This window comes from Ursus americanus, chromosome 19 (genome assembly GCF_024610735.1).
Source record: "Ursus americanus isolate L20-20 chromosome 19, mUrsAme1.1.p, whole genome shotgun sequence".
NCBI lineage: Eukaryota > Metazoa > Chordata > Mammalia > Carnivora > Ursidae > Ursus > Ursus americanus.
Genome location: NC_142145.1, coordinates 13,556,944 through 13,583,705, shown reverse-complemented (window position 1 = coordinate 13,583,705; position 26,762 = coordinate 13,556,944). Strand labels below are relative to the sequence as shown.

General features: G+C 46.5%; 1 protein-coding gene and 1 long non-coding RNA gene across 6 annotated transcripts in view; one reads left to right on the top strand and one right to left on the bottom strand.

Moving 5' to 3' along the window:
* Nucleotides 1–15,560, top strand: part of TNFRSF11A (TNF receptor superfamily member 11a) — a 55,723-nt gene extending 40,163 nt beyond the window's left edge. For 4 of the 5 annotated variants that reach the window (XM_045790226.2, XM_045790227.2, XM_045790225.2 and 1 more), the window contains one exon: nt 8,503–15,560. In XM_045790226.2, the coding sequence (XP_045646182.2) occupies nt 8,503–8,849 (347 nt within the window). In that variant the 3' untranslated portion in view covers nt 8,850–15,560. The remainder of the gene's footprint in view (nt 1–8,502) is intronic. The other variant, XR_015727583.1, reaches the window with a different exon arrangement.
* Nucleotides 15,561–17,335: 1,775 nt separating this feature from the next.
* On the bottom strand, nt 17,336–26,552 carry LOC123787446 (uncharacterized). Its single transcript, XR_006778223.2, has 3 exons — nt 26,186–26,552; nt 25,998–26,090; nt 17,336–17,466 (listed from the first exon to the last, which is right to left on the bottom strand). It is a non-coding gene; the product is annotated as an uncharacterized LOC123787446 (long non-coding RNA).
* Between the last annotated feature and the right edge of the window lie 210 nt (nt 26,553–26,762).

Here is a 26,762-nt window from a genome sequence, read left to right as displayed (position 1 = left end):
TCTTCAAGAACAGTGAGTTATTAGCAAAAACCAATACGGGAAAAACATATATTTGGCTATGTCTTATGAAACCATTTCTTAATTTGCATCTTAAATTACTATCCTGATGACATAATGGTGGTTCCCTTGGTTACAAATCCTTTCACCTGGAGTTTGGAGAATTCTCATTGTGTCCAGAAAATTACTTCATGTGAAAGAAAGAATTGCTTCTTGCAACTGAAGCGTCTGTAGTGGCCGGGGCCTTGCTTTTGGCCCCTGAAATCACTTTTTTGCTTCAGCCACTTCTGAGCTGGAAACAGTTGTTTATTTACAGGGTCCACAGAGGTTATTAAAGAATAGCAACGATATATTTGTTTTTCTATCATATCTTTGTTGAGGGTCTACTGAGCCCCCAGAGACTTGGGGAAGCCGGCAAAACAAGTAGAGATTGAGGTCTGGGAATGGACAACTGAAGAAATCAGGAACTTGAGACTGCAAGGCCTTGGGCAGCCTGTCCCCCCTCCCCTTCGGCCTGCTCTCCCCCACTTCTCCTCCCCGCCACCTAAGTTTTGGCCAAAGCCAGCCCCTTAAACTACTGACACCTCTCACTTGCCTCTTCTGCTCTGTTCTGTGCTTCTGCTAGTGTGAGCCATCCTGTCCCTACACTGTCCCCTTTCCCAGAGCACCCACTCCTCCTGTCCTTTAAGTCTCAACTCCAATGTTGCTTCAGAACCAGGGACGGCAGGTGTTCTGGCCGTGTGGCCACCACCCCCCCTTCTGTGTGCTTTCCGTCTTTCTCACTGAGCCTGGCAGGCGCACACCTTTATCAACAAGGGGGCTGTAGGTAGTGCACCATTCAGGGGGAATTTCCATGACCTTCGTCACACCTGATCTTTCCAGCGTCTCCCAAGGCGGCTTAGTCACAGCGTGTGAAGCTCATCATTCAGCCAGTCATGAGTAACTAGAAGAACAGGAGACCATACCTCCCTGTTTGTTCCCTAAACTCATTCTCAGCCTCCCACATCTTTAGTCTGTTCTGGGAGCTGGAGGCCAAGCAGGGGATGGAAGGACTGGCATGAACTGTCCTAGACAGACCTCGGTATCCAGGGTAGAGCAGACAAGGTGAGCTGGGTCATCCCAATGGCAGTGACACACCAAGGCCGATTCCTGGGAGCCCAGGGCACTGGAGGTTGAAGGGCACCTGCCTGACCTTGTTTCTCCCCAGCCTCAGTCTCCCATCCTTGGGTCCCCCTCTCTTGAAATGACTATCTTTGACCATCCATTTCCATCCTGAAAAGATAGATAAAGGTTCTCCTACCTTAATTTTCTTCCCTTTCCCTCCCCTCCCCCCAAGCAATGGACAATACTCTAGTTCTAAGTTTCTTCTCTTTCTTGTTGGAATGCCATCCACTAGCTTGTGTTTCGCTTTTAGCTAAGTACTATAAGGGCAAGTATTAGCTCATTGACCCTGTAAGTTTAAAATGATATTTTATTATTTGGTTGTTTGGCAATATTCACTGGTGCTAAAAGTCAATGCATTCTTTCAAAATATATGAAAAAAATTTTACTGTATACTTTAATTCAGTCCTGCTTTCTTTCTCTCTGTTCTAATGGGGCTCATTTTGAAAGAGTTTCATTCGTAAGCCATTCTAAGTAACTTTCAAGCATGATTCAGAATGGAACTATTAAATACTGTCTCCCTTCCCTTATCATCATATACTCAGTTTCTTCCAAATGCCTAAAACAGAGCTTGCATTTCCATAAAAAGGAAAATCACATGAGAAGCATATGGGTTAAATATAAAATAAGTTTTTAAAAAATTCCGAAAGAACTCAGTGTAGCCTGGGTAGTTTGAGTGTATTTGTGTATATTTTTAGTTCTGTTCCTTGGGAGAAAATCTACATGACAATTGGGTGGTATTATTTGCTATAGTTCTTGTGATTTAATATTCATACATTATGCATTTTAAACAACATAATAAGCTTTTGGGAAGAAGAGTGTGTATTACCTTGCTTGAAAATGTGAATTCTGTCAGAGATTGAGTTCTTAAAACGAAGCTTGTGTTCTCTGCCCAAGAAAGAGAGATTCCATGGAGCCACTACGTCAAGTATGGATTTAGCAACGTGTAGACATCTTTCTGATTCGGATGGGACACTTCATTTGTCCATTGTTTTTGTTGACTTCAATGCTATTTTTAGCTATCTCAAGTTACCTGAAAAATTGCTAGTTAAGTCACATGAAATAATAATGTTAACCCAACTGACCCAAAAAATGTTAGGAATTCAAAATTTCTGATTCAGTGAAAATCCTCATGTCATTGTGGCTCTCAAATCCCACTTTTAGGTAGCTTCAAATACAGTTCCCAGTCACCCTGTGTTGAGAGACGAGGAAATGATTCTGACACCCTGATTCTCTGATTGTGAGGCCTATACCGTAAGCCGCTGCTGGGCTGCCATTAAGTTGGTGCTATTGATGCTGATTTCCTTTGTCTGCTGTGTGTTGGAGACTCTCCAGTGCGCCGCAGAATAAGGGTCTGGGATAGTTGACTGCTCTGGCTGAGTGAGGGGCCGTGGCCAGGCCAGGCCCAGAAGTTTCCATGGGCAGGGACCCTAGGGTCTGTGCACAAGTGATGGCTACTTTGGCCTATGCATCCCCTCCCTTCCGCCAGCTGTCTCTGGAAGGTACTATTTTCACTACCCCCCATTCTTTTGTGAGGAAAGTTCTTTCCTTCATATACCTCCAACCCCATCTTTTTTTCTCAAGTGAAAATAAAGTTAAAATCAATGCCAGGGGCTGCCTAGCAGGGGAAAGGTGTCAGAAGGGCGGCCTGAAGAAGGGAAGGAAGAAGGGAGTGATGGGCCCTTGCTTTGTCTTGTATTCCTGGAGGCTGAATAGACTAAGTCTCAGGCCTTTGTCAGGCATCTTGGATAAGCCTCATCTACACCATCCTTCTCTTTTCGTATTTCCCCTTACCTGCTACCAACAAGGGCTCAGCGCCCCCCAACAGCAGAACAATCGGGGCTTCCTTGGCCCTTAGTGGGAAAGAGTTACCCCTTTGGGGCACATGTCGACTGCGGAAGCCATGGCAACCATGTCCAAAAGGAGGCCCCACAGCACCCACACGATCATGCGGCTTGCTGACATGGGGACCCAGTGACTTGCCCTCTCTGGTCGGCTTGCATAACCCTATAACACCTTTCTGTCCTAAAAGGTAGAAAGCACATCTTAAGGAATTATTTGCTAGTGAGAAGGACAATTCAGGACTGAGGTGTATTACAGGAGAAGGATATTACCAGCTCATTCTAAACCTTGATCTACTCCTGTGCCACAGGCAAGTCATCGCTGACTTGCATGAGGAGAAACAAGACCATGGGGGTTTAGTGCAGAGCGATATAGATGAGTGTTCAAACCAGTGACAGTCATCACGATGAATTACTTCAGCAAAGAAAATAAAAGTTGGTTAGATTTCTGGAGGAAAGTGCCCTCTCGGTCTTCAAGACACGTTGAGATCCTCCAACAAGACATGGATGGAAAAATAACATTACTGCCTGGCACATTCCGCTGATCTCTTTCCCTGGGAGTTCCACCTGCCAGGAGTAGTCGTGCCATCAGCGCACCTGTGACTGATTCTCTGCAATTTCCCGGGCATTTTCAAATCCATCATCTCGTCTGACCCATCCTGCGGGTGTTCATTCATTCGTTTATTCTTTCATTTAACAGGTATTGTGTGCCACTCTGTGCAGCTGCTTGCTGCCAAGCTAGCAGGGCTTGAAACTTGATTCTCATTTCACAAACGAGCAGACTGAAATCTGGAGGGGTTGTTAGGTGGCTTGTCCCAAATGCCACAGCTAGGGAGGGCCGAGCAGGGCAAGACCAGAGGTTCCAGACCCCTGCTCTCGCCTCTGTCCCTCCCACTTCTTACCCTCCTGGACTCGGGCAGCCACTGAAACCTCATCCCTTTTGTCAGCAGTAAGCACCTTCTGCTCTTCAGAGACCACAACACCAGGATGACATTGACATTATTAGATGACTGGTAGGTGAGTCTACCTTAGGACAAGCCTTGAAAAAAGAAGGCTCTTTGACAGTTTCCCTCCTTAAGGCAGTGTCAGGAGAGGGGGGAGAAAGAAGCAAGCCTGCAATGATCCCATGCACAGTAGGTGTAAGTTGGTGTTTGCAATGCAGCCAGCCCGGCATGGAGGGAACGCTCAATAAATTCTGGATTTGGGGCGTTGTTTCCATTACTACTGTTACTATAATGGGTGCTCTCTAACCTGTGTACACCTAACCACAGGTTAGCACACATTCTTCTCTCCCTCCGTAGAGTAAGCTCACGGAAGCCCACAGTACACTGATTACTCACATCTAACGGGTCCCTCTAGAATACAGGCCCTTCTGTTCCCACTTGGTGAATGGCCGTGCTTACCAAATCTGTGGGTGTCCCTGTCCCCGGACTGTGAGCTGATCCTATTAAAACTGGTGAGCTGGTAAAAAGACATGAGTTTGAAAAGCATAAGACCTGTTTCTGTGAAAACCGTTCAGTGCTTTGGGACTGTTCAAAGAATTAGTTGCTAAAACCTTTTTGCTGCTGAAGCTGAGATGGGTGAGACAACTATGAGCATTGAGGGAAGTTAACTCTAGAAGGATTCTGCACTTAAACTGCTCGGCAGGTGCCTTGGTTCTCATTCCACTTTAAAGAAACCGAAACGCAAGACTGTAGGCAAAGCATCAAAGGTATCGATACCATCACCAGACTTTTTCTTAAAGGGACAAGCCTCAGTGCTATACCAGAAAGTTGGTGTCGCACGTTTCACAGCAAATGACAAGTGGCTTGAATATCAGGGAAACATATCATAGGAACCATGTTTTGGTGGCACCAGTAGATAGCTCTGCGACTCCCAAAATCATAGGAACCATGTTTTGGTGGCACCAGTAGATAGCTCTGCGACTCCCAGTGTCTTCCCAAAAATCAGATTCACAAACACTCCAGCAATATTGAAAGATACCCGACTTATAAGAGGTTACCTCCAAAAAGAGTGACACTAAATTAAAGCATCTGGGAAGAACCCAGAGCAACACTCCTGAGAGCTGCCTGCTACTCACCACCTGCTGCCTCATTTCCAGAGCCCAGTGAAAAAGAAAACATGAGGTGTCCATGTGCAAAAATTAATAAGAAATCCAAGATGATGACAGTAGAGCATTAAATCAAGCATGGCCTTCTGAGGGTAGGCGCCATTAACCGCACAGGTCACGTGCCCATGAGGCTGGCTCTGCGGCCACTTACTGTCATTGGCAGATCAGTAGAGCTTTTTAAGGAAGTTCAGTCTGTACCAGTTTACTACTCTCGTAAAAGTCAGTGCGGATGGAATGGGCTTGGACTTGATGGAAGGTGGTTTTTGTCATTAATTGTACCTTGAGTTAAAAAAAAAAAAAAAAGAAAATGTGAGGGACGCCTGGGTGGCTCAGTCGTTAGGCATCTGACTTCGGCTCAGGGCGTGATCCCAGGGTCCTGGGATCGAGCCCCGCACCGGGCTCCCTGCTCCGCTGGGAGCCTGCTTCTTCCTCTCCCACTCCCCCTGCTTGTGTTCCCTCTCTCGCTGGCTGTCTCTCTGTCAAATAAATAAATGAAATCTTTAAAAAAGAAAAAGAAAATGTTAAGAATAAAATTGCTTTAGAATCTTAAACTCTTTCTAGATACCTTTTCTTTACATCCTAATTGTCAGGAATTTAAAGGCCTTGCTCTTGTCCACCCCTCCATTCTGTCCCTACCCCGTCCCCAAAAGAGTAATATTCTTGATCCAGTCTGAGTCAAAGGATTCTGAAATGTTTAAATGTATCTTAGGCGAGAGGATTTGAGTTCCATTTTAGATGATAAAAAGAATACAGAGCCTATGGAATATAACAAAGATATTGTTTGCTATGAGGTAATTGGCATGGGATGAAATTCTTAATGTGAATAATTAAACAAGATCTTGTTGTGCAAGATGATAAGGAAAAAATGGTCTTTTGACCTAAGCTCACACTGAAGATTCTGACCAGGAAGGTAAACAACAGTGGCTTCATGAGGATGATTTATTGGGAAATAAAATTTAAAATGAGGGAGAAAATGTATGTACCATGACATAAATAGATAAATCTCCGTATGAAGAGGACGAAGAAGATGGGAGGTTAAATTCAAAGCCGTAAGTCAATCACACAGTGGCTAGCGATGTGTAGCTCTCCATTCTACCGAGAGAACAACAGAACCAGCAGTCAGTGATGTCGTAACAACAGACTAGAGGAACTACACTGAGAAAATCATACTTTTAAACAGCTTTTTAAATTGCTTTAACAAACATGGCATATTTAAATTAGAATAGAATGTTGATGGTATATTCATACTGCTGTTAACTTCTCACTTTGACTTCTGTTAACAAACTCGTGATCTCTCTGATGGGAGGACTTCCGTGTCACATGTCCCGGTGCTCACTCCTGTTGCTGCCACCACAGGAGAGGCCCTGGTATCAGCCCTGGGTCAGTAGTTGCTGAGTTACTTGGAGAAGTCATTTATAAGTCCATATCTTGAGCATCTTTTTTAAACCTAAAACATAACATTCGCATGGATTATTTTTAGTAAAGGGCCATATGTGTTGGCTGATGATAGTTTTTTGTTTTTTTTTTACAGTAACCTCGTGATCTTAATTTCCACTCTCTATGTCTTCAGTGTGGAATGAGAAATTGTAGACATTTGCAAAGCCAATTTGAGTCCAAGATCCTTCTGCACTTTTCATGTGTTTTGTTTCTTCTTTCAACAGTTCTCTTGCCCATGTCTCCGTACCAGTTCAGCCGTTTCTGGATGTCTTTCATTTTGCATTGAGCGTGACTCACTTTTATTTGGGTTCTTGCAAAGCATTCACTTGAATTTTTACAGAAACATTTCCCCCTTTTTATTGCACTTATTTTCCACCACTTTAGAAAATAGTTAATTAGATTTCCTAATGAGTTCAACTGGTAAAAACAGAACTGAGAACTAACTTGGTAACTGGTGGGAGAAGAAAGGCATAGACATACTAGAAAGTAGACCCCTAGCATAGAGTACACTGTGTTAAGAGCACCTGTTGGTATATTTCAGAGGACATGGAGTGATCCAGCTAGCTGGTGAATGGGAACACTAGCTGGCATCCCCCATGTTGCTTGGTTGGGGGGCGGGGGCATTAGGCAAATAAATACCCACCACCACCCATCTTGAAATATACCCCATACACCTGCCTATGAGAGAAATAGCATGAGTCATAAATCTTTTCGATTTGTTGCTCACACTTGAAAGTCTGTTTTCATTTGAAATCCTTCTAGTTTCCTGGGTCACTGGGCCTCCATCTCAGCTTCTCTGAAGTTACCTTGTGGGTGGAGGGAAGGCTCCCCAACGGGATTTCCTGTAGGCTGTTGGTATTTTAGTCAGACCATCCAAAACATGCCTTCCAAATTTGGGGGAAATCTCTTCTTGTGGAGTGGTGATAGAAAGTTAACTTGTATAAATTATTACAAAGCTGGGTCACAGTAGATGAGAAAAAAAGATGAGGAAGTTAACAGTGAGGAGCCATTTTGATGTTCAGCTCTTCTCAGAATTAAAGATTCTGTTTCTGATACTGAGTGTTGGGACATTTCTGCATCCTCTTGGTTTATGGCATTAATTTTCACCTGGGACATTTCTAGAGTATCCGTTTTTAAAATAGAAGAGTAATAAGAGTAGCAAGTTTCCTAACATTTGTTGAACTTTCTATTTGTTTCCCAAAAGGCTCGTCAATTAAAGACTGGTCAAATCTAGTCACCCACAAAGAAGTGATGGTAGAGCCTTCTAGGAACAAAACACCCCTCAGGGTTCAGAAGGAAAGAGTGATTTATAGGATTTCTTTTTTCCATTTTAGTCTTATGAATCTCTTTGGTTCCAGGAGTTAAAAAGAAAGTGTTAAGGAAATTGATTTAACCTCTGCTAAATACTGAGCCTGGGTGGTCCCATGGCCCTCCAGGGCTGACCTGTCAGGGACCTCCGTGGAAGGTACAAAGGTGTGACAGTCTGGTCACAGTGGAGGCTGGGCTGGTGGGCTCCAGGGTCCTATCAGACAACGGCCTTCCCTCCAGCCCTGTGTTCCCTTACCGATGCATTTGACCATAGCCAGGCCACTGGCTGTTTGCTACTTGTGGATCTCCCGCACGCACACCCTTTCCCAGGTAGCGGCCTGACACCCGGTGTGCTCTCCTGCCAGTATCCTGAGTCCCATGTGGCAGACGACGAAACTGGAGCATGGCCCGTAGTCTTGCTTCTCTTTTGCCTTCTCTCACCCTCCTTCCTCTGCCTCAGTTGGGCCTGGTGAGCTGACAAACGCAGGAGCCACTGGGAGTGTCCAATGCACTTTAGAGACAGTGTCGGTGAGGGGAGGCCGCTCCTAGAACAGCCTGTTTCCTTGGGAAACTTCCCTCTCACAAGACCAAGTTCTCACCAAGAACTGATGACTCACCTGCGTGTTCTCTCTTCCTCTCCCCTTGCAGGAAATGTGACTGGAAACAGTAACTCCACGTTTATTTCCAGTGGGCAGGTGATGAACTTCAAGGGCGACATCATCGTGGTCTACGTCAGCCAGAACTCCCAGGAGGGCCCGGCGGGGCCCGGCAGCGGCCCGGGGGAGCCGGTGGGCCGCCCGGTGCAGGAGGAGAGCCCGCCGCGCTGCGACTCGTTCGCCGGCCTCGGGCCGCGCTTCCCGGACCCGTGCGCCGGCCTGGACGCGCGCCCGGGCGGGGGGCTGCAGGAGCGCGGCGCCCCCGGGCCCGACAAGGCCTCGCGGCCTGTGCAGGAGCAGGGGGAGGCCGAGGTCGGCGCGGCAGGGGCACGACGCTGAGCGGCCGGGGACCCGCAGCGGCTCTCGGCGCCCCTCGGAGCCGCCTTGCCCGGGGGCCGACGCCGACCTCGAAGCCTCCAGCCGAGCCTCCGCCCGCGCCAGAGAGGCCGCACCCCTACCCCGCGCGGGAGCCAGGCGCACGTGCGCCTGGGCGGGGTCGGGGGCGGGCCGGGGGTGGGGTCCCTCGCACCTGCGCCTGGGCGGGGCCTGGGGACGGCGCGCGCCTGCGCCTGGGCGGGGCCTGGGGACGGCGCGCACCTGCGCCGGGACGGGGCGGGGCGGTGGCCCGGATCTGATCCCTGACGGACTTCCCATTCGGTACGTCCGCGTCGAAGGACCTGAGTTTCAGCGCCCACCTCGCTCTTTGTCGAATCGGGCACTTTTTAAAAACTTGCATTTGTTATGACCATTTACTGATACCCACAGTAACGTATCAACTGATGACACAGGTACACGTCGCTCCACTTTTTACCTCTTTTTAGGGTTTTTCTCCGTCCCTCCCATTCCCCATTATCATTTCATCAGTAGTTTCTCTTTATGGCATTTGTTTTAATGATTGTTCTGTTCTCTTTGGGTCTGTTTTTCCCCCTTATATTTGTATTTCATTTCCGTAACATTTTTCTTAATACTCTCCCCCTTCCCCTTTGTTTTTACTATGTAAGGATTTTCTTGAAAATTCTCGTAAGGGTTCTGGTCTTCTTTACATATTTTTTTTTTTTTTTGGACCCCTTCTTAAAAGTAGGTTGCCTGTGTTTTGGTGATGGTTTGGGGGGTGGGCAGGGAGGTCTGTACTAAGCACTTTTGGTGAAAGGCCAGGACTGTGAAGCCTAGAGGGAGGCTCAGGGAGCAAATGGAAGGGCTTTTCGTTCTTGAAAAATTTTCTGTGGTTTCGTTTTTTTTTAAAGGAAGGAAAAAGGGAAACCCTACTTTCCCCCTGAATGTTTTTAAGTTTCTGTCAGTCCACAGGCAGAACTAAGTTGTAGTGTGTCCTTCTGTTCCCTACCCCCAAAATGGCTCACCCCTGAGATGAATGTATTTACTCATTCCAGCAGAGGCAATCAGGTACTTTGGTAACGAAATCTCTAAAATCCAAGTTGCTGCAGCTTGGCATTCTTATTTTTGATGTCTCTCTCAAAAATATATGGGAAATGAATAGGACACAGGCGAGCCTGAGTACAGGGTGAAAAGCAGCTGCCAGGGACGTTCAAGAAAGAAGGAATGGGGCACCTGGGTGGCTCAGTCGGTTAAGCATCTCACTCTTGGTTCCCACTCAGGTCATGATCCCAGGATCTCTGAGCCTGCTTGAGATTCCCTCTCCCCCTCTGCCCCCTCCCTCTGCTCGCTCTCTCTCTCTCAAATAAATAAATAAACTTAAAAAAAAAGAGAAAGAAAGGATAAAGCTGAAACGTTAATTTGCATTTTCTTTTTCTAGATAAGAATGGCATAAGTGTGTTTAGGCAATAGGCCCTATTTTCTTCCTAAATAATTGTGCATCTGTAATTTAGCCTTGTAGAAGTAGAAAACATTTTTGCTATTTTCCAAAGCATCTTAACTAAAAACCAAATCCTCATATTGTGAATTTAAAAACACTTATCACAGAGATACTTTTCTCTTAGATTAGCCCTCTTGTGAGGAAACACAGCATGAGTCACATTAAAAGGAAGTACCTGGGTTCTAACATCTGTTGTGGTCAGTGAGTATTTGTTCTCATATACCAAAGAAAAATTAAAATACCTAAGCACACTAAAATTAATTTTGTGGATCTAGGTTTTAAGAGTGCTAATAGTGGTCAGTGTCCAGACTTGAATGTCCACAGATGCCCAGCTGAAGGAATGACCATTGGTCACTGGTTTCTCCCTACTGGTTGCAGATCTCTTGGAAATGCTGGAATAGTAGCAGTTAATTATGATTTTTTTTTTTTTTGAAAGACAGGGAGAACACGATTGGAGGGGTGGGGGGGAGAGATAGAGGGAGAGGGAAAGAGAATCTTAAGCAGGCTCCACACCCAGCACAGAGCCCGACGCGGGGCTCTATCTCACTACCCTGAGATCATGACCTGAGCCGAAATCAAGAGTTGGACACTTAATTGACTGAGCCGCCCAGACACCCCTCAATTATAATTTTTAATGGAGAAGCAGAGGGTGGCTCTATAATGTATGGGACCCCTTAGCTTACATAAAAAGCTACAGGAAGTAAATGCACTGCCGGGATGTGATTAGTTTGTGGGAATTTACTGTCTATTCTGCCCATTTAGTTAACATCCATCCAAAGAGAGGTGTTATAAAAATGGAAGAAACCATTATACCTTTTGATATGGAGTGTATTAAACAGACAAAATATGGTTCACAGAGTAGAATGCAAAAGCTGAAGACTGAATTTCTACTGTGACTGTTATCTCACGGATCCTACTTTCACCATTCTGTGCTTTCATACTTCTTTCTATAAAAAAGCACTAGTGATCATTTTTGACACTTTCCTTACCCAGAGATAACAAAAGGATACCACAGTGAATGTTTAAATATCTTGAGCTCCTTAAATAAAAGGTGCTAAATAAATGCATAAGAATCTACTTTCAGAAAAAGGTAGTATTCTTTCCCACCCTGATCCCTACATTTGATATTGATCCAAAAACAATTAAATGGTAGAAATGTATGGCAAAGAGAGGTCTGTGTCTATGTATTACAGAGATGTATGTGACAGATGTAAACAGAATAAAATGAAGACAATAGTGAAAAATTATTTGAGGAATGTGATAAAGAGATTATTAAACTTAGAGTTGACCGTAAGTTTTTTTTTTTTTTCATGGCTTGCTTGAACAGGGCTCTTTGTAAAATAATTGATGTGACTTATTCCTGATCTCTGTGGTATGCTGGGGTGTCAGATGTTGGTTATGTTATTTCTTATCGGTGGAACCCTCAACAACAGAGTTGAGACAGAAAAGTCTTTGCTTTGACGATATATCTGCTGTTGATCTCATAAGAAAATTCTTTAAAATACAGGTTGGCCGTGCACTGAAAGAGTTGAAAGGGAAATGGAGTCTAGGGTCTCCTGCCCACATTTCATTCCACTACCAGAAGAAGGAAGAATTCATTTCTCTCTCTACCTGTAAGTGCAAAGAGCAGTTTGAATGTGATGTACTGGAACCTTCCTGTGGTGGGAGGAAGGGGTTCCTGCTAGGTAACAAGCACCCCCAAAATGTGGTTTAAAGCAGCCACCATACATTTAGCTCCCAGTTCTGTGGGCTGGCTCAACTTAGCAGGTCCTTCAGGTCTGGGTGAGCCTGGTAAGGCTGGCTAACCCCTGTGCTGGCTGGCTCGCTGGCTCGCTGGGGTTAGGGGGCCAGACTGAGCCTTCCCCATGTGCTGTTTCATCCTTCCAGCAAGCTAGTCTGGCCTTGCTCTCTGGTGGTGGCAGGTTTCTGAGAGAGCAAGTGTGCTAGGCTTTTTGAGGGCCAACGCTCAAACTGGTATCCTCCCACTTCTGCCACACTCTGTTGGCCAAAGCAAGACACAGGGAGCCCAGGTTCAAGAGTTGGGGAAATAGACCCCCAGCTCTTAACGGGAAGAGCTGCAGCATGAGAGAGGGAGAGGGATGGATGCAAGGAGGGGAAGAATGAGTCCCTTTTACCGTCTGTCTACCACTAGAGTATTGTTCAGAATAAAATGGTGCGGAATAAAATGCTCCCAGAGCACATCTGGGAGCAGGAGAGGGATGTTCCCAGTCCCTAAGGAGTGCTTCCATCACTGGTGATCGCATTCCTGCAGAGAGACAACCACATCCATGTTTAAGTATTGAAATTCCTTCCAAAGCCAAATATCTATGGTTGGGCACCTGGGTCGACTGTACTACTGCATTCCATTGGCACAGGTCATTGAAAAGCAACTATTTGTAAAGTTAAGAAAATGGTGAGACACTTGGGTAGAGGAACCTGTTATATAAACAGATAAAAGATGTCACTTTCACTACGCTGACTCAACAAACTCCTTATGGTTAGGTACTGGGCAAAAGAGCGAGCTTGAGCAAAGGTCCTGTCTCTGGTGGAAGAGGTGTCATTTTGAAACGTTTGCTCTTTGACGGTCTCTGAGGGTACATGATGCCCCTTGGTCATCTGCTTTGGGGAGCTGTGGGGTGCTCTGGGCACCAGTTGTGTAACCCCCTTTGAGGAGAGGGAATAAGCATTCAAAGGCCTAACCATTCGGTTGGTGAGTCATCATTTTTATTTATGCTTGGGCCCTGAGCATCCCTGAGAAAGGAGGCGAAGCTAGCTGGAGAGTCCTAAGGCATCTGGAGACATGCTAGAGAGCTTGGGAAGACCTTGGACATTGCTCTGCTCCAGGGCACCAGAGCTGCTGCGGACAGTGATTATCTGTGGAATTCCTGCCTCCACCATGCGCCGCCCCCACCCCCACCCCTACCCCTACCCCCGACGCCACCAAGAAAGGGCTGTGCTGGCTGGTGAACAGACTGCCTTGCAACAAAAATAGCCTTGCCAAAAACAGGTGGAGACCTAAAATCGGGCAGTGGTGGGGCCAGCAGCAGGCACAGCATGTCAGGTGGAATTACTGAAGCCAAGCCCAGAGGTGCAGGGGGTCACAGATGCTGGAGACCCTGGCCTGACACCCCCATGGCTGCCCCCACTAAGGAACTGCCTCCCTTGGGAGAACAGCCCAGTGTCCCCCAAGGTTTGAACCAGGGGATCCCAGAATACATTTCCAAGTGGGGAGGGACACCTAAGTGACCTCTGATTGTGACCCTCAGTGATTCCCTTCACCCTGGCTTCTCACGCTCTTGTGAGCCTGACTCTCTCTCTAGGTCTCTCCACCTCGTTACTGTACAGTTACCTTGACCCCAGGGTGAAGTTGGAAATCCTGCTTATTAGTTCACGTCTCTTTCCTCCATTCCCCTTAGTAAAACTGACATGAAGGAACACTTTCCCCAAAAAATCTTCACTTAAGCATAAGATTACCAATAGCATAAAAGTTAACAAATTCCAGGGGCGCCTGGGTAGCGCAGTCATTAAGCGTCTGCCTTCGGCTCAGGGCGTGATCCCAGCGTTCTGGAATCGAGCCCCATATCAGGCTCCTCCGCTAGGAGCCTGCTTCTTCCTCTCCCACTCCCCCTGCTTGTGTTCCCTCTTTCGCTGGCTGTCTCTGTCAAATAGATAAAATAAAATCTTTAAAAAAAAGTTAACAAATTCCAGGACATTTCCAGTAACTTCATTCTACCGTGAGGCACTGGAGACGTTCCCCTGTTCCCCTGTGTAATGGAGCAAATGGAAGAGTCACAGGCAGACCCGAAGTCAAGACTCCGCCCTGCTGCTTACTGACTTCCCTCATGCAGCTGGCTTCCTTGACTTTTCTCCCCACGTGTGTAAACTGAAGATAACCGTATTAGTTTATAGGGCTGGGACGAGGATGCGATGGGGGGATGGACAAACGCGCACCTGCAGAACTCCTGGAAGATGCTAGTGGTAGACAGCCATTTGTTACACGTCACCCTCCCCCCGTCCCCATTCTTGGACACAGCGGTGGCCTCAGACGTCATGTCCACTTCCTGAGTCGGGCCACATAACTGTAAACTGAACTCTGCAGCCACCTCAGATGCCTTCCTGCTCTTCAAAACTAGGTCTGCGGGGTGCGCTTTTCCATAATCAATTCACAAGACCGTGGTAGGTGACCCAAAGTTGTCATCTCCTGATGTCACACACGGAGGAATTGGGCTTATGCCGTGTAGCCCCCCCAATATACCGCCTTCACTGGCCAGTACAATTAGAATGGGTGCTGGGGGGCCTTTCTCTCCTGGCCTCTGGCGTTTGGGGAAAGTGAGGGATACCAGGATGTGCAGGTTGAAAGTCTGTTTCTTTTTCTCCCAGTGTCTCTGATGTCTCTCCCGGTTTGGGAAGCATAATAAATTGGCCACCAGCTTGGAAGAGGTGGCCTTATAGGCCCAAGGCCCTTCGGGAGGGGACTGGAGCCCTTCCCTATGACCCAGGCTGTTGATTTCTCATGGGCAGCTGTAGCCCTGAGAACAAGGCTTTGTGGACTCTAAAGTCATGAGAAGAACTACACTCTGTGATGAGACTCTTGAGTTGTCTTAATTTAGGCAGAGGCAGTAAAACATCTTACCCTCAAATGGAAAAGCAAATCCCACTTACTGGCTTTCGTGGCCTAGTTCAATGACAAAGGAACCATGAAAAAAAATACATATTTAAGGTTCTTAAGAGAGCTTTTTCTAAATATTTATCAGAGGAATAACAAACATAATTTTCATATCGGGTTTATTGAGTTTGTGATTTATATCCAGTAAGATTCACCCCTTTTTAGGTATACAGTTTTAGTATAAGTTGTGACAAAAATTTATGGTGGTGTAACCACCACAATCAAGATAGATGTTTTCAGCATCCTACAATTTCCTGTTTCCCTTTGTAATCAATCCTCTTTGTCCTACCCCCACCCCCTGGCAACCGCTGTCTATTCTCTGTTCCTATGGTGTTGCCTTTTCCAGAATGTCGTGTGAATGGGACCGGTTGGAGTTTGTCTTCCTCCAGCATAAAGCCCTCGGGCTGCAGCGACGTTGTTGGGCGCACCCATAGTCGGCTCCTTTTGATTGCTGAGTAGTATTCTGCGGTGTGGCTGTACCACAGTTTACCTACTCACCAGCATGTGGATTCCTGCCAGTTTGGGGCGATTACAAGTAAAGCTGCTATAAAAACTTGTGTGGACATGTGTTTTCATTTCTCCTAGGAGTGGGAGTGTGGGGGCATATGGTAAATATATATATATGAAACGGCAAAATTGTCTAAGTGGCTGTGCCGCTTTGCATTCACGTCAGCAATGAACGAGAGTCCCGGTTCCTCCCCATCTCGTCAGCCCTTGGTACTGTCAGTTATTTGTCTGCTTTAATTTTAGCCATTCTGCTAGACGTATAGTATTTCATTGTGGCTTTAATCCGCAGTCCATGATTGAGCATCTTTTCATATGCTTATTTGGTCATCTTTATCTCTTATTTGGTGAAGCATGTGTTCAAATCTTTTGCCCCCCCCCCCTTTTTTTTTTTTAAAGTAAGCTCTGTGCCCAGTGTGGCTTGAACTCACAGTCCCGAGGTCGAGTTGCGCACTCTGCCAACAGAGCCAGCCAGGTGTCTGTTTTGCCCACTTTTTAATTGGGTGGTTTATTATTGGGTTTTGAAAGTTCTTTATATATGCTGGATGTGAGAATATACGTATGTAAGACTTTTAGAGCATTCTGTATTTACTACTATTAGTGAAAAATAAAGACATGAACATTTTTTATTTTCTAAAAAAAATTAAGTTTCAGGAGATGTATACCAGTAATGTTTATTCAGAGTAAATGTTTCCACAATAAAAACTCTTTTCACAGTGGGACTCGCAGTGTCAGGGCCAAGAGCCACCACTTGCTCAGTGGACTGTCACAGTCTATAAGGCTTCCCGGAATGAAGCAGGCACACTTCTAGGGAGCACGTTCACCCATGGAAACTGTGAGTTTTGTGATAAACATGCTGACTCAGATGTCTTTTATTGGTCGAGGAAACATGGAATGTTTTTCTATTGATATTTTCTGATTTCATTATTTTTAAATTAATAATACTATAATAATGAGTAACTGAGTAAGGAAAAAAAATAAAGACAAACTCCTGTCTTCTGTATATGACAATGGAGAGAGCAGGTGGCCTTGGGAAAGGTGGTCGGTCACCGGAATAGAGGGCCAGGTAGTGTCTGTTGGCCGGGAGGGTAAGAGAGCTGTTGTCCCCTGACAGAAATGCCTCCACGGTTGCCCCTTGGTCTGCAGAGCTAATGCTAGGGGACAGGGAAGCCCGGCAGTCTCCTGAGGGGGTCGACACTAGGGAGCTTCTTGAAGGGTCAGGAGCATCCTAGTGAGGTCCCCCAGCAGGAAGGACACCAAGGGCTCCCAAGGGGCTCTTGCGCTGGTGGTGAAGGGTGGGGCCGGGCAGGTGGGTGCTCCTGAGGCCCAGCCACCCCTGACTCACCTCCGGAGACAGTGGCTGCATGTGAGCAAGGTAAGTGTGATTTTAACCCCGGAGTCTCCCCTCCCCTCAGCAGTCCACAGTATCTGTATGAGTGAGACAGCACTGGACAGTGACCAGAGGTTGTGACAATGCACAACTGAGCTCACTAGCCTTTCTCAACCTCTCTGGGGGATATTTGGAAGGAAAATCTGTTCCCTTTGGACTGAGTAAGAGCTTGGGGTTCTTGGACGACTAGAGGGGGAGGCTTCACACATGAGCAATTTGACGTATGGGGCTCCAGCAATTAATAGGAAAAATAAAAGAGGTGTGGCTGTATTTATACATGTAGGTGGTAAAGTAGAATATGCCAGAGATGGACAGATGATGAGAAAAGACAAATCAGGACATGAACTGGACCACAACTACCCCTCCCTCCCCCAAAGACAGAAGTCTTTCACATGGACTCCATGGCCCCCAGCCCTCCAGGATCATCTCACACCACTCTCCTTGCCTCTGGTGGCACCGGTGTTCTCTCCACTGCACACACCTCTTTCCTCAGGGCATTTGCACATGCTGTTTTCTCTAGCTGCAGTTTTCTTCCACAGTTCTTCCCCTGGTCCTGACTTCTTCCCTGTAAAGATAGACAGCGAAGGTATTAGTAACTCTTGTTTTTAAAAAACAATCAGGAAATGAGGACAATCTAGATGAGGAGAGGCCATGATATAGACTAGGGCTTACTGAGGAGAAAGTGTCAGAACCAGGGAGTCTCTCTGGCTGCCCCTCCGCATCCTCTTCCACTATTCCTCTTTAACTTCCCTGACTCTTTTCTGAAGTTCCTCATTCTGTGTCCCTTTCTCTCTCTTTTCCTCAAGCCATTCTCAGCTCTGCCTTGGGCCCCAGGCACTTGGTGCACCTCCCCCTTTCCATTCTCCCATGTGGGTCCCACATTCCTTATTGTTCCCTCAATGACACTTCTGTCCCTCCCTGCCTCAATACTTGTCTCACAGATGCTTAGATCTGCCCCTGCTTCATTTCTTCCTTTCCTCCGTCAGTCCCTGTTCCTGTCTCTTCCTCCTGGTCTTCCATTTCCCTCCCCCCATCCCAGGTGCCCCCAGCTGCAGAGGGTGCTGTGGTGAGATCTTCTTGCTAGAGTTTAACCTTCTACTGATTGCTCTTTTAGAACTTGGTCTTTTCCTAGAAATTACCCTGTTTTTTCCTCTTGCACCAGTGGGCATATTGCTTCCATTGCACGGTGAAGTGCAGACCCCATCTTCCCTAGGAAGGACTGCCTGAGACACAAAGGGCAGGGTTTGGATTCTGCCTCACCGTTTCAGCCACTGGCAGTGTATGGATCCATAACGCTGTCTTTAAAATGGTTTTTTAGGGTCACCTGGGTGGCTCAGTTGGTTAAGCATCTGACTCTTGATTTTGGCTCAGGTCATGATCTCAAGGTCATGAGATCGAGCTCTGGGTCAGGCTCTGAGCTCAGCAGGGAGTCTGCTTGAGGATTCTCTCCTTCTGCCCCTTCCCTCGAACGTGCATGCATGCTCTCTCTCAAATAAATAAATCGCTTTAAAAAAAATTTTTTTAAAGCCCTGCTCAATGGTAGTTGAAACTAACAACTATTTCTGACTGCTTCAATGGTTTGTACAAAGGTTTCAGGGACTAAGAACCCGCTTGGGTGAATTCAGGTCAAGTCAGGGAGGGATCTCAAGAAACCAGAGAAAAACAAACCCCCAAATGTGGGAAGGGTGGACTGAGGTAGCTCCAGAAACCGCCCCTCTGTTCTTCTCCCTCCTGTTCCTCCCAGTCTCTCCTCATGACCTTGCTACGCACAGTGCATGTAATGACTACTCTCTTCCCCAGGCTTCAGCTCCCAGATCCTTTCATTCCCAGTGTCCACTATCCAATGGCCATATATGTGTGTACTATATAAACTTAGTATATGTACAGTATGTAAACTACCCAATTTATACATATGACATTTCCAAATTCCAGGAGATGTACTCTGCTCAGCCCAACATAACTACTGAAGCAGAGTATCGTTCATAGGTTACATGGGTCAGTCCCATCAGCCGTGGCCAAGGAGGGTCCCTAACATAAAACTGTCCCCACCTGGGACAGTCAGGCCTGTGGCAGGAGTGTGTCCAGAAGAGGATGGAGGAGGGTGGACCATGTGTGCTCCCTGACCCATGTGTAGCCCCAGACTGTGTATTTATTGCAGACTGCGTAGGTCCAATGACAAATACAAACACAGGATGAGATCACTGTAGGACGCTTTTCTCATCCAACTTCTGCTATTGTTAATGACTCAAGAAAAGATACGTTTTTCTAGTTGGAAGCCATGACAAGAAGTAGCCACAATTTAAGGGTCTGCTCTGGAGAAGTTGGGGCGGGGGGAAATGGGGCTATTTAGATAAGGATTCTTTGTGTGTCTTCCTTCCTTTTTAAAATAGGCATTTTTATTAATCAAGAGCTGGCTATGGTTCAGAAAACAAAGGAAGGATAGAGCAATAATCCCTGATGATATATGAAGCAGCCATAAAATAGAAGGAAATCCTGCCATTTGTGACAGCATGGATGGACCTTGAGGGCAGTTTGCTAAGTCCAATAAGTCAGACAGAGAAAGACCACTGTTGCATGATCTCACTTCTATGCAGAATCTAAAAAAGCCAAACTCATAGAAACAGGGATTAGAATGGTGGTTGCAGGGAATCGGGGGTGGGGTGGGGTGGGGGAAATGGGGATATGTTGGTCAAAGGGTACAAACTTTCAGTTATAAGATGAATGAGTTCTGGGGGTTTAACATACAGCTTGGTGACTATAGTTAACAATACTACATTAAATATTTGAAAGTTGCAAAGAGAATAGATCTTAAAAGTTCTCACCACACACACATACACACACAATAGTAATTTGTGAGGTGCTAACTAACCTTATTGTAATAATTGCACAATATATACGTGTATCAAATCAGCACGTTGTGCACCTTAAGCATACACGGTGTTGTATGACAATTATATCCCAATAAATCTAGGGGAAAAAAAATTCCTGACAAAAAAAGAAACAAACCTTAGGCCCTGTAAGCGTTCAGATGTCAGGGCTGTCAGCACAGCCAGGGGCCCGGAGCGCTGACCAGGATCCTTGCCAGACCCTGAGCTGTCATTTAATGCCGAGCCCGGGGCCTCTCAACACTGACTGGAGTCTCTGTTCTTGACCTTAAATTCCCACTGTAAATACATCCACTTGTGGCTGCCAGTGGGGAAGGAGCAACAGTAGCAATCCCTGACAACTCTGTTACAGGAAGAAGAAGAGTGTGAGTCAAGAGAAAGCCTCACTTCACATCAGTTACACGGGCAAATAGCCACCATTTGTTGAAGCAACCTGCTGAGTAATGTACATACGTTACATCGTATGTCATAGTGTTGTATCATGTAATCACTACAGCGAATCTGTGAGGTGACTATTATCTCTGTTACACAACAGGAGGATACTGCTTATCCTCCCTGGGCATCGAGAGCAAGTGTAGATCCATGGGCAATGTCGGAAGGATGAGCAGCCCCCCGTGGAGGCTGATGGACGTTTACCCATTATTGCACCCCACCACGTGTGTGCTTCTGGGCCCTAAGATCTGTGTCGATGACTGTGTATTTATTGCAGTATTTATTATGAATAATGAAACAGCCACTATGACATGGTTAAGAGATCTTTAAAGGCAAGCAAACAAACAGAAACCCAGCAATTACTGGATGTGTCCATGTCCCAGCATCCATGGATGGCATGGATGATGTGCAGATGATGTCCATGGGACAGAAGAGCTTTTCCAAAAGGGACAGGTGGTGGCCAGTGTCCTTCAAGAGCACAACAGGTCAGTCATGGGCCCTGTGAACTGGGTGCATTGCCTCCGGCTCAGACAGAGGAAAGCAGGTACAGTGTACCACCTGGGCGAGATAGTCCAAGAGCAGAGGACCCGCCCACCTGCCCCACCCGTGTTTGCATCGAGGGTGTTCATGAAAGCTTATCCAACATCAGCATGATACTTAGGAAGTCACAAAATGACTGGTTTTAAATCCGTTTCATTGAGACAGTATAATTTACGTGCAGTAAAATTTACCTTTCCTAAATCTACGGTTCTATAAACTCTAACAAACGCATCGAACCCCACCACAGTCAAGACATAGAACATTTCTGTTATTGCCAAAGTTCCCTCCTGATCCTTTGTAGTCAGTCATTTCCTCCCCACCCCAGCCCCTGGCAACTGCGGCTCTGTTCTCCATCCCTACAGCTTTGCCTTTGCCACAATCAATGAAATCATATAGTGTGTATGTGTTTGGTCTGGCCTCTTGCTCCTGGCACAAGGGTTGTTTTTGCATGCATTCGTCATTTGTTCCTTTTTCTTCCTGAGGAGTAGCGTTTACTTTACAGTAGTTTATCCATTCGCCAGGTGAGCGACATTTGGCTTATTTCCAGCTTGGGGTAATTTTGAATAATGCTGCTATAAACCTTCACGTACAGGTTTTCGTATGGATGTGGTTTTCAGGCTGGACTGTATGGTGAGCATATGCTTACGGTACGGCAGCGTACGAGAGATCCAGTCGCTCCCCAGCCTCACCAGCACATGATACTGTCCACAAATGACTCTAAAAACAGTTAAAAATAGTTGCTAATGACGGGCAGAGTTGGTTTTGTTCTGTTATCTAAAAGCAAGAAGCCTTGCTTTGGTCTATACTTTAGACCAATCTGAAGAAGCTACTAATGAAATAAAGTGTTTTTCTGGGTAACTGCACCCTTAAATTATGGCTTTTTCCCTGTTACCATTTAATTAAAACTTTCACAAACATCCTTGATACCGAAGCAGTAGGTAGGATAGCAATTGATCCTGTGCTCGATGAGTATTTTTAAACATTCAAATGAGGTTGTATTTTCTTTAAAAGGAAGCGTTCCACTTCCTTAACGTTGTTTGGAAAAGATTGTGAAGATTCCTGTGCTCTGGGGAAAACCAAAGCCAGAATTAGAACAATGGCAACCTTGGACTGTTCTCTTTCTCTTGCAGGAAATGGCTTTTTTTTTTTAAGTTAGCTGTCTTTATGCTATCTATGGATTCTCTACCTCCAGAATTAAGCACAAGCAGTTTAGAATACTGACTTGCTCCACATTTGCCTCTAATTCCCCTCACTTCCCGATTTTCTTTCCAGTCAATCCAGGCATACTCCAAACGTTAAATAATGAGCATTAGTCCAAGTGGAACATAATAGAGAAATACCTCTGGAATCCAAATAATTACCTACACCAGCGTCAAGACAAATACAGCTCGAAGTAGTCACCATCTTGGGGACATTGATTCTGAGGTTCTCCTCAGAAGATTAGCATGGCCTCGGCGCGAGCATGACACACAAATTCGTGAAGAGGTTGCTTCACTGGCTCGTGTGGCTAGTTAAGTGGCCAAACTCAAAGTCCCGCCAGATCTGTCTGACCCCAAAAACCCTGCCCTCCCTTGAGGTTCCAGGAAAATATCGGATGCCCGCTTAAATTTTCAAAGAAACATCACATGTGTTTTTAGTATTTGTAGCTCCCCAATATTGCATGGGACGTGCAGATATTAAAAATTAGTCCTTGATTATCTGAAATGCGGATTTAATGGAACACCCTATATTTTTATTTGCTAAATTTTGCAACCCTGGCCCTCACTGCTGTTTTCTGGCCACATGATGGAGTTGCCAGTATTCTGCAGTTTGTTCCTCCTCCTTAGATCATTGCAAAAAGATTTCTTCCCGTCACGTACTTTGGGGGATGAAGTGAGGAGGAGCATTTCTGGCATTTCCACCAACTGACATGACAGACCTCAACAATACAGATAACAGCAAACGGAGTAAGATAATTACGAAGTGATGAGCTTGAGTATTTGTTAACTTTATTTTGCATATAATTTATTTAATTGTAAGTTTACTTAATTTGATTTTTTTAAGTTATTTATTTATTTTAAGTAATCTCTACAACCCATGTGGGGCTCAAACTCAGGACCCCAAGGTCAAGAGTCGTGTGCTCTAACAACTGAGCCAGCCTGGTGCCCCTACATAATTTAATTTTTAATGATGGCTATGCTTATCAACCAGCTTGCAAATTTCCTGACAATTTCTCACTTTTACAGAAGTCCATACAGCTAGCTCCAGCACACCACTGCGGCTCCAGGATAACTTGCCCCTTAGCCTGTAACTCCCATCCCCCAACTGCTTCTCCCATCCCCACCCCAAGCAAAGGAAGGCACTTGAAACCATTTCTGCCCTACCCAGAATCCAGGCCTAACTGCTTCCCCCAGAAACACTCTGCAGATTAATGAAGGCAGATTTTTATATTACAACAGAAATGCCTTTACCTTGAGCCATCCTATTTCAGAACAAGATACTTGCTTTCGTTTATTCCCCCAAAGAATCATCTGTACCCCCAAAGGCTACTTCTAACCTCTAGTTGAAAGTCAGCACAATGGAGAACCACTAAAGCTTTAGAATTTGGGGGTCAGATTTTTTCTCCAGGATTTCAGAGACTTCTGGACCAAATCTTAGGTGGGGCTCTGAGTCTCTTAGGCATCCTTCTCCCCAGTTGCTATTGAAGAAATGCTTTTCCCAGGCATGTGGCCTATGGGGGTGGGGTGGTATGTGCATTGAATTGTGTTTCCCCAAAATATGTTGGAGTCCTATAAATGTGGTACCTATAAATGTGACTTTATTTTGGAGGAGGCGGTCTCCCGCCTCCTATCTTCCGACTGGACCGCACTTCCCCGAAGAACCTAGGAGCCTGCACAGGAATAAACAGATCCCTCTACGTAATTAGCCCTGGGGTGGTCTATCCTGATGCTCACTTATCTGTGACTTGTAACCCATGCAAACGTGAATTCATTTCTACTGGTTTATCAGTAGCCATGGACATTTCTCCCCCATGCCTCCCAAATACATCACTTCCCAGCTAGGGTCTGAGAGTTCTGGAAGTCTCTGGAATTGAAATAGTTCACCTTGGACATCCTTAATTCAGTTGATTTCTGTGTCACAGCAGATGTTATATAAATACTTGATTATTGATAATATCCCCAATTTGCATAAATGTTGATACCAGGTTAAAGGGGATGAGAAGAGAAATGGTATAATTACTGCAAACTAATTTTACTAATTACTCAGAGCACGGCACAATCAGGGGTTCCAAGAGATGCATGAAGAGAGGACTAGGTGCTGAGCTCTGCGATTTCGGGGTGCACAGTGAGCCATGCGCTAGGGTGTATGAGGGCTGGGGAGCAGCCACTGTACTTTGCTGACCAATTCAACAGCCAAGGGTGTGGCCGAGACCTTTCTGGTTCCAGCTCCCAGACCTGCCCCTGCACCTCTTCTTTGGATCCCTTCATGCACAGCTTCCTGCCCCCAGCCCTAGTTGTTGGCACAGTCACCCCCTGCCCCTAATCTAGGTGGCCAGGCCCCCTACCTGTAGAGGTCTAGGAGGAGCTGGAACTCCTGAGCTGGCCTGAGTTCAGAGGAGGTGGTTGTCCTTTATTGTGGCAACTGCCAACCCAGGCCACCCATACCTGCCGCCACGGTGGGTGACAGCCCCGGGGTTTGACTGAGCTCTTCCGCAGGGTTTTGCCTGACTGTTCCTTAGTCATTTTGTTGTTGTTGTTGTTGTTGTTGTTGTTGTTGTTGTTGTTTTACTGACTCTGAAATACCTAGATCCAAGATCCAATCACCTGGGAACCCCTGGAAGACAAGGAATTCTTCCAGAATTCTGGCTCTAAGTGGCTAAGCTTGGGTTAATGGGCCCTCGGGAAATAGTTACGTGATTCATGGCCTCTGATGAATCTCTCCGCCCCGTGTGTAGCACCTGGCGTCATCCCCTCCCACAGCGAGGCTGGGCTGGGCCACGCGACTGGCACTGGCCAATGTGCAGCAGCACGTGTGACCCAAGCCGCGGCTTGACAAGGGCGGGTATGTGACTGTCTCCCCTGCGGGAGTTGTTCTTGCCCTTGTCTGCTGGAGAGGTCATATGGACAAGGACTGAGGCTCCTGGCTGGTAGCCCCAGGCACTCAAATGAAGCCCTCTCCGACCTTACAGTCTCCTGAATAGCCCCACAGAGGACTGCGGAGCTGAGCCCAGAATGGCGAGCAAATCATGGTGGCCATTTTAAACTGGTAAGATTTGAGGTTCATTGTTACTCAGTGATAGGCGATTAAACACTGCCCTTGATCTGCAGGACGTTTTTTCAAGACATACCTTCCTGAGCACCTACTGTGTACCAGACCCAGTGACAGGGGGCAGGGATACCAAGATGGACATAGAATAGCCTCCATCAAATAGCTCAAGGTTCCAGGACAGAAGAGGTGATATGGTGGTCAGGGCACCAAGAGGCTCATGGCAAAGATGGTATCTCCTTTTTTTCTTGACTTAAATGAATACTTCATAAATTTCTGTTGAGTGCCAGGTTCTGGCAGGACAGCAGTGAACACAAAAAACAAGACTCATGGAACTAGTGGCATAGACACTTCTGGGGGCGCCTGGGTGGCTCAGTTGGTTAAGCATCTGCCTTGGGCTCAGGTCATGATCCCAGAGTCCTGGGATCGAGCCCCACCCAACTCAGGCTCCCTGCTCAGTGGGGAGCCTGCTTCTTCCTCTCCCTTTGCCTCTCCCCCCCGCTTGTGCTCTCTCTCTCTCTCTGTCAAATAAATAAAATCTTTAAGAAAAGAAAAAAAGATAGACACTTCAGTTCCCATGCTTGTCTTTGTCCTGGGAGACCTAGCACATATGTGGTCTACATGAGGGAGGTAGCAGAAGGGATAACGTTGCTTCCACAGTAAATGCTGTTGTGCAAGGTGGCCGTTTAATATTCTTTGTATCGAAGTAATTTATTGTTTTAAAGGTTTATTTATTTATCTGAGAGTGAGAGAGCGTGTGAGCAGGGGGAGAAGAAGAGGGAGATGGAGATAAGCAGACTCCCCACTGAGCAGGGAACCCAATTCAGGGCTGGATCCCAGGACCCTGAGATCGTGACCTGAGCTGAAATCAAGAGTTGGACGCTTAACCATCTAAGCCATCCAGGTGCCCCTGTATCCAAGCAATTTAAGCAAAGAAGTAATTTCAGCAAAGAGATAGTTAATTGAGATGTTGGCAACGATGGCATCTCCATACCTTTCCATGGGGTGGATGGCGGTTGTTCGTGGGCAGTGGGTCTCAGTGACATGTTTTCTCCTTCCCTCCTCTCAACCACCTGTTTATGAGCGACTTGAAAAGACAGAAGGAGGCAGGAGTTAGGCTTGGCTTCACCTCTCCTAACAGCGGCTGAGGGGCAAGAGGATGGCTCTTTTGAGGGCATCTACCTAACTCTTCCGGAGAGTGGTTCCATTGGAGCTGTTCTGGGTTGGGTTCTTGGGGAAGCACATTCCGAGATGGAGATGAGCTGCTGGAAGTCTGTTAGGGAGCATTCTCACACCAGCACCTGGGGAAGAGAAAGGAAGGAAGCAGGACTGGGCAGGAGATGGTGGGCGTTAGCCAGTCCCATGGGGAGCTCAGAGGCTGGCCTGGCTTTTCAGAGTTCTCCAGTTGCACTGAGGGGCCAAGGCCTTTATCCTCCTGAGTCCACTGCTCATTGGCTTGCCAGGAAATGGGGTTCTCTGGGGGGCACAGTAGCTGTTTTCAGCCTGTGTAATTCCTGAAGAGGGATGACAGCTGAGGGCCATCTGCTGGCAACATTGCCGGTATCTGACAAACAAGTCCTTTATTTCTAAACAGGATCTGGGGGGTGCAGCCCAACGGCCACCGTGGAGAGTGAGCAGGATCTGTCCTCGAGATAACAGGAACATCTGATGTTGCCGCGCTCTGCCTTCATTCCTTTCTGGGTGCCGGTTCTTCCTAGTGTAGTAGGTAACTGGCTCCGTCTCCTAGAGTGCTCTCCCA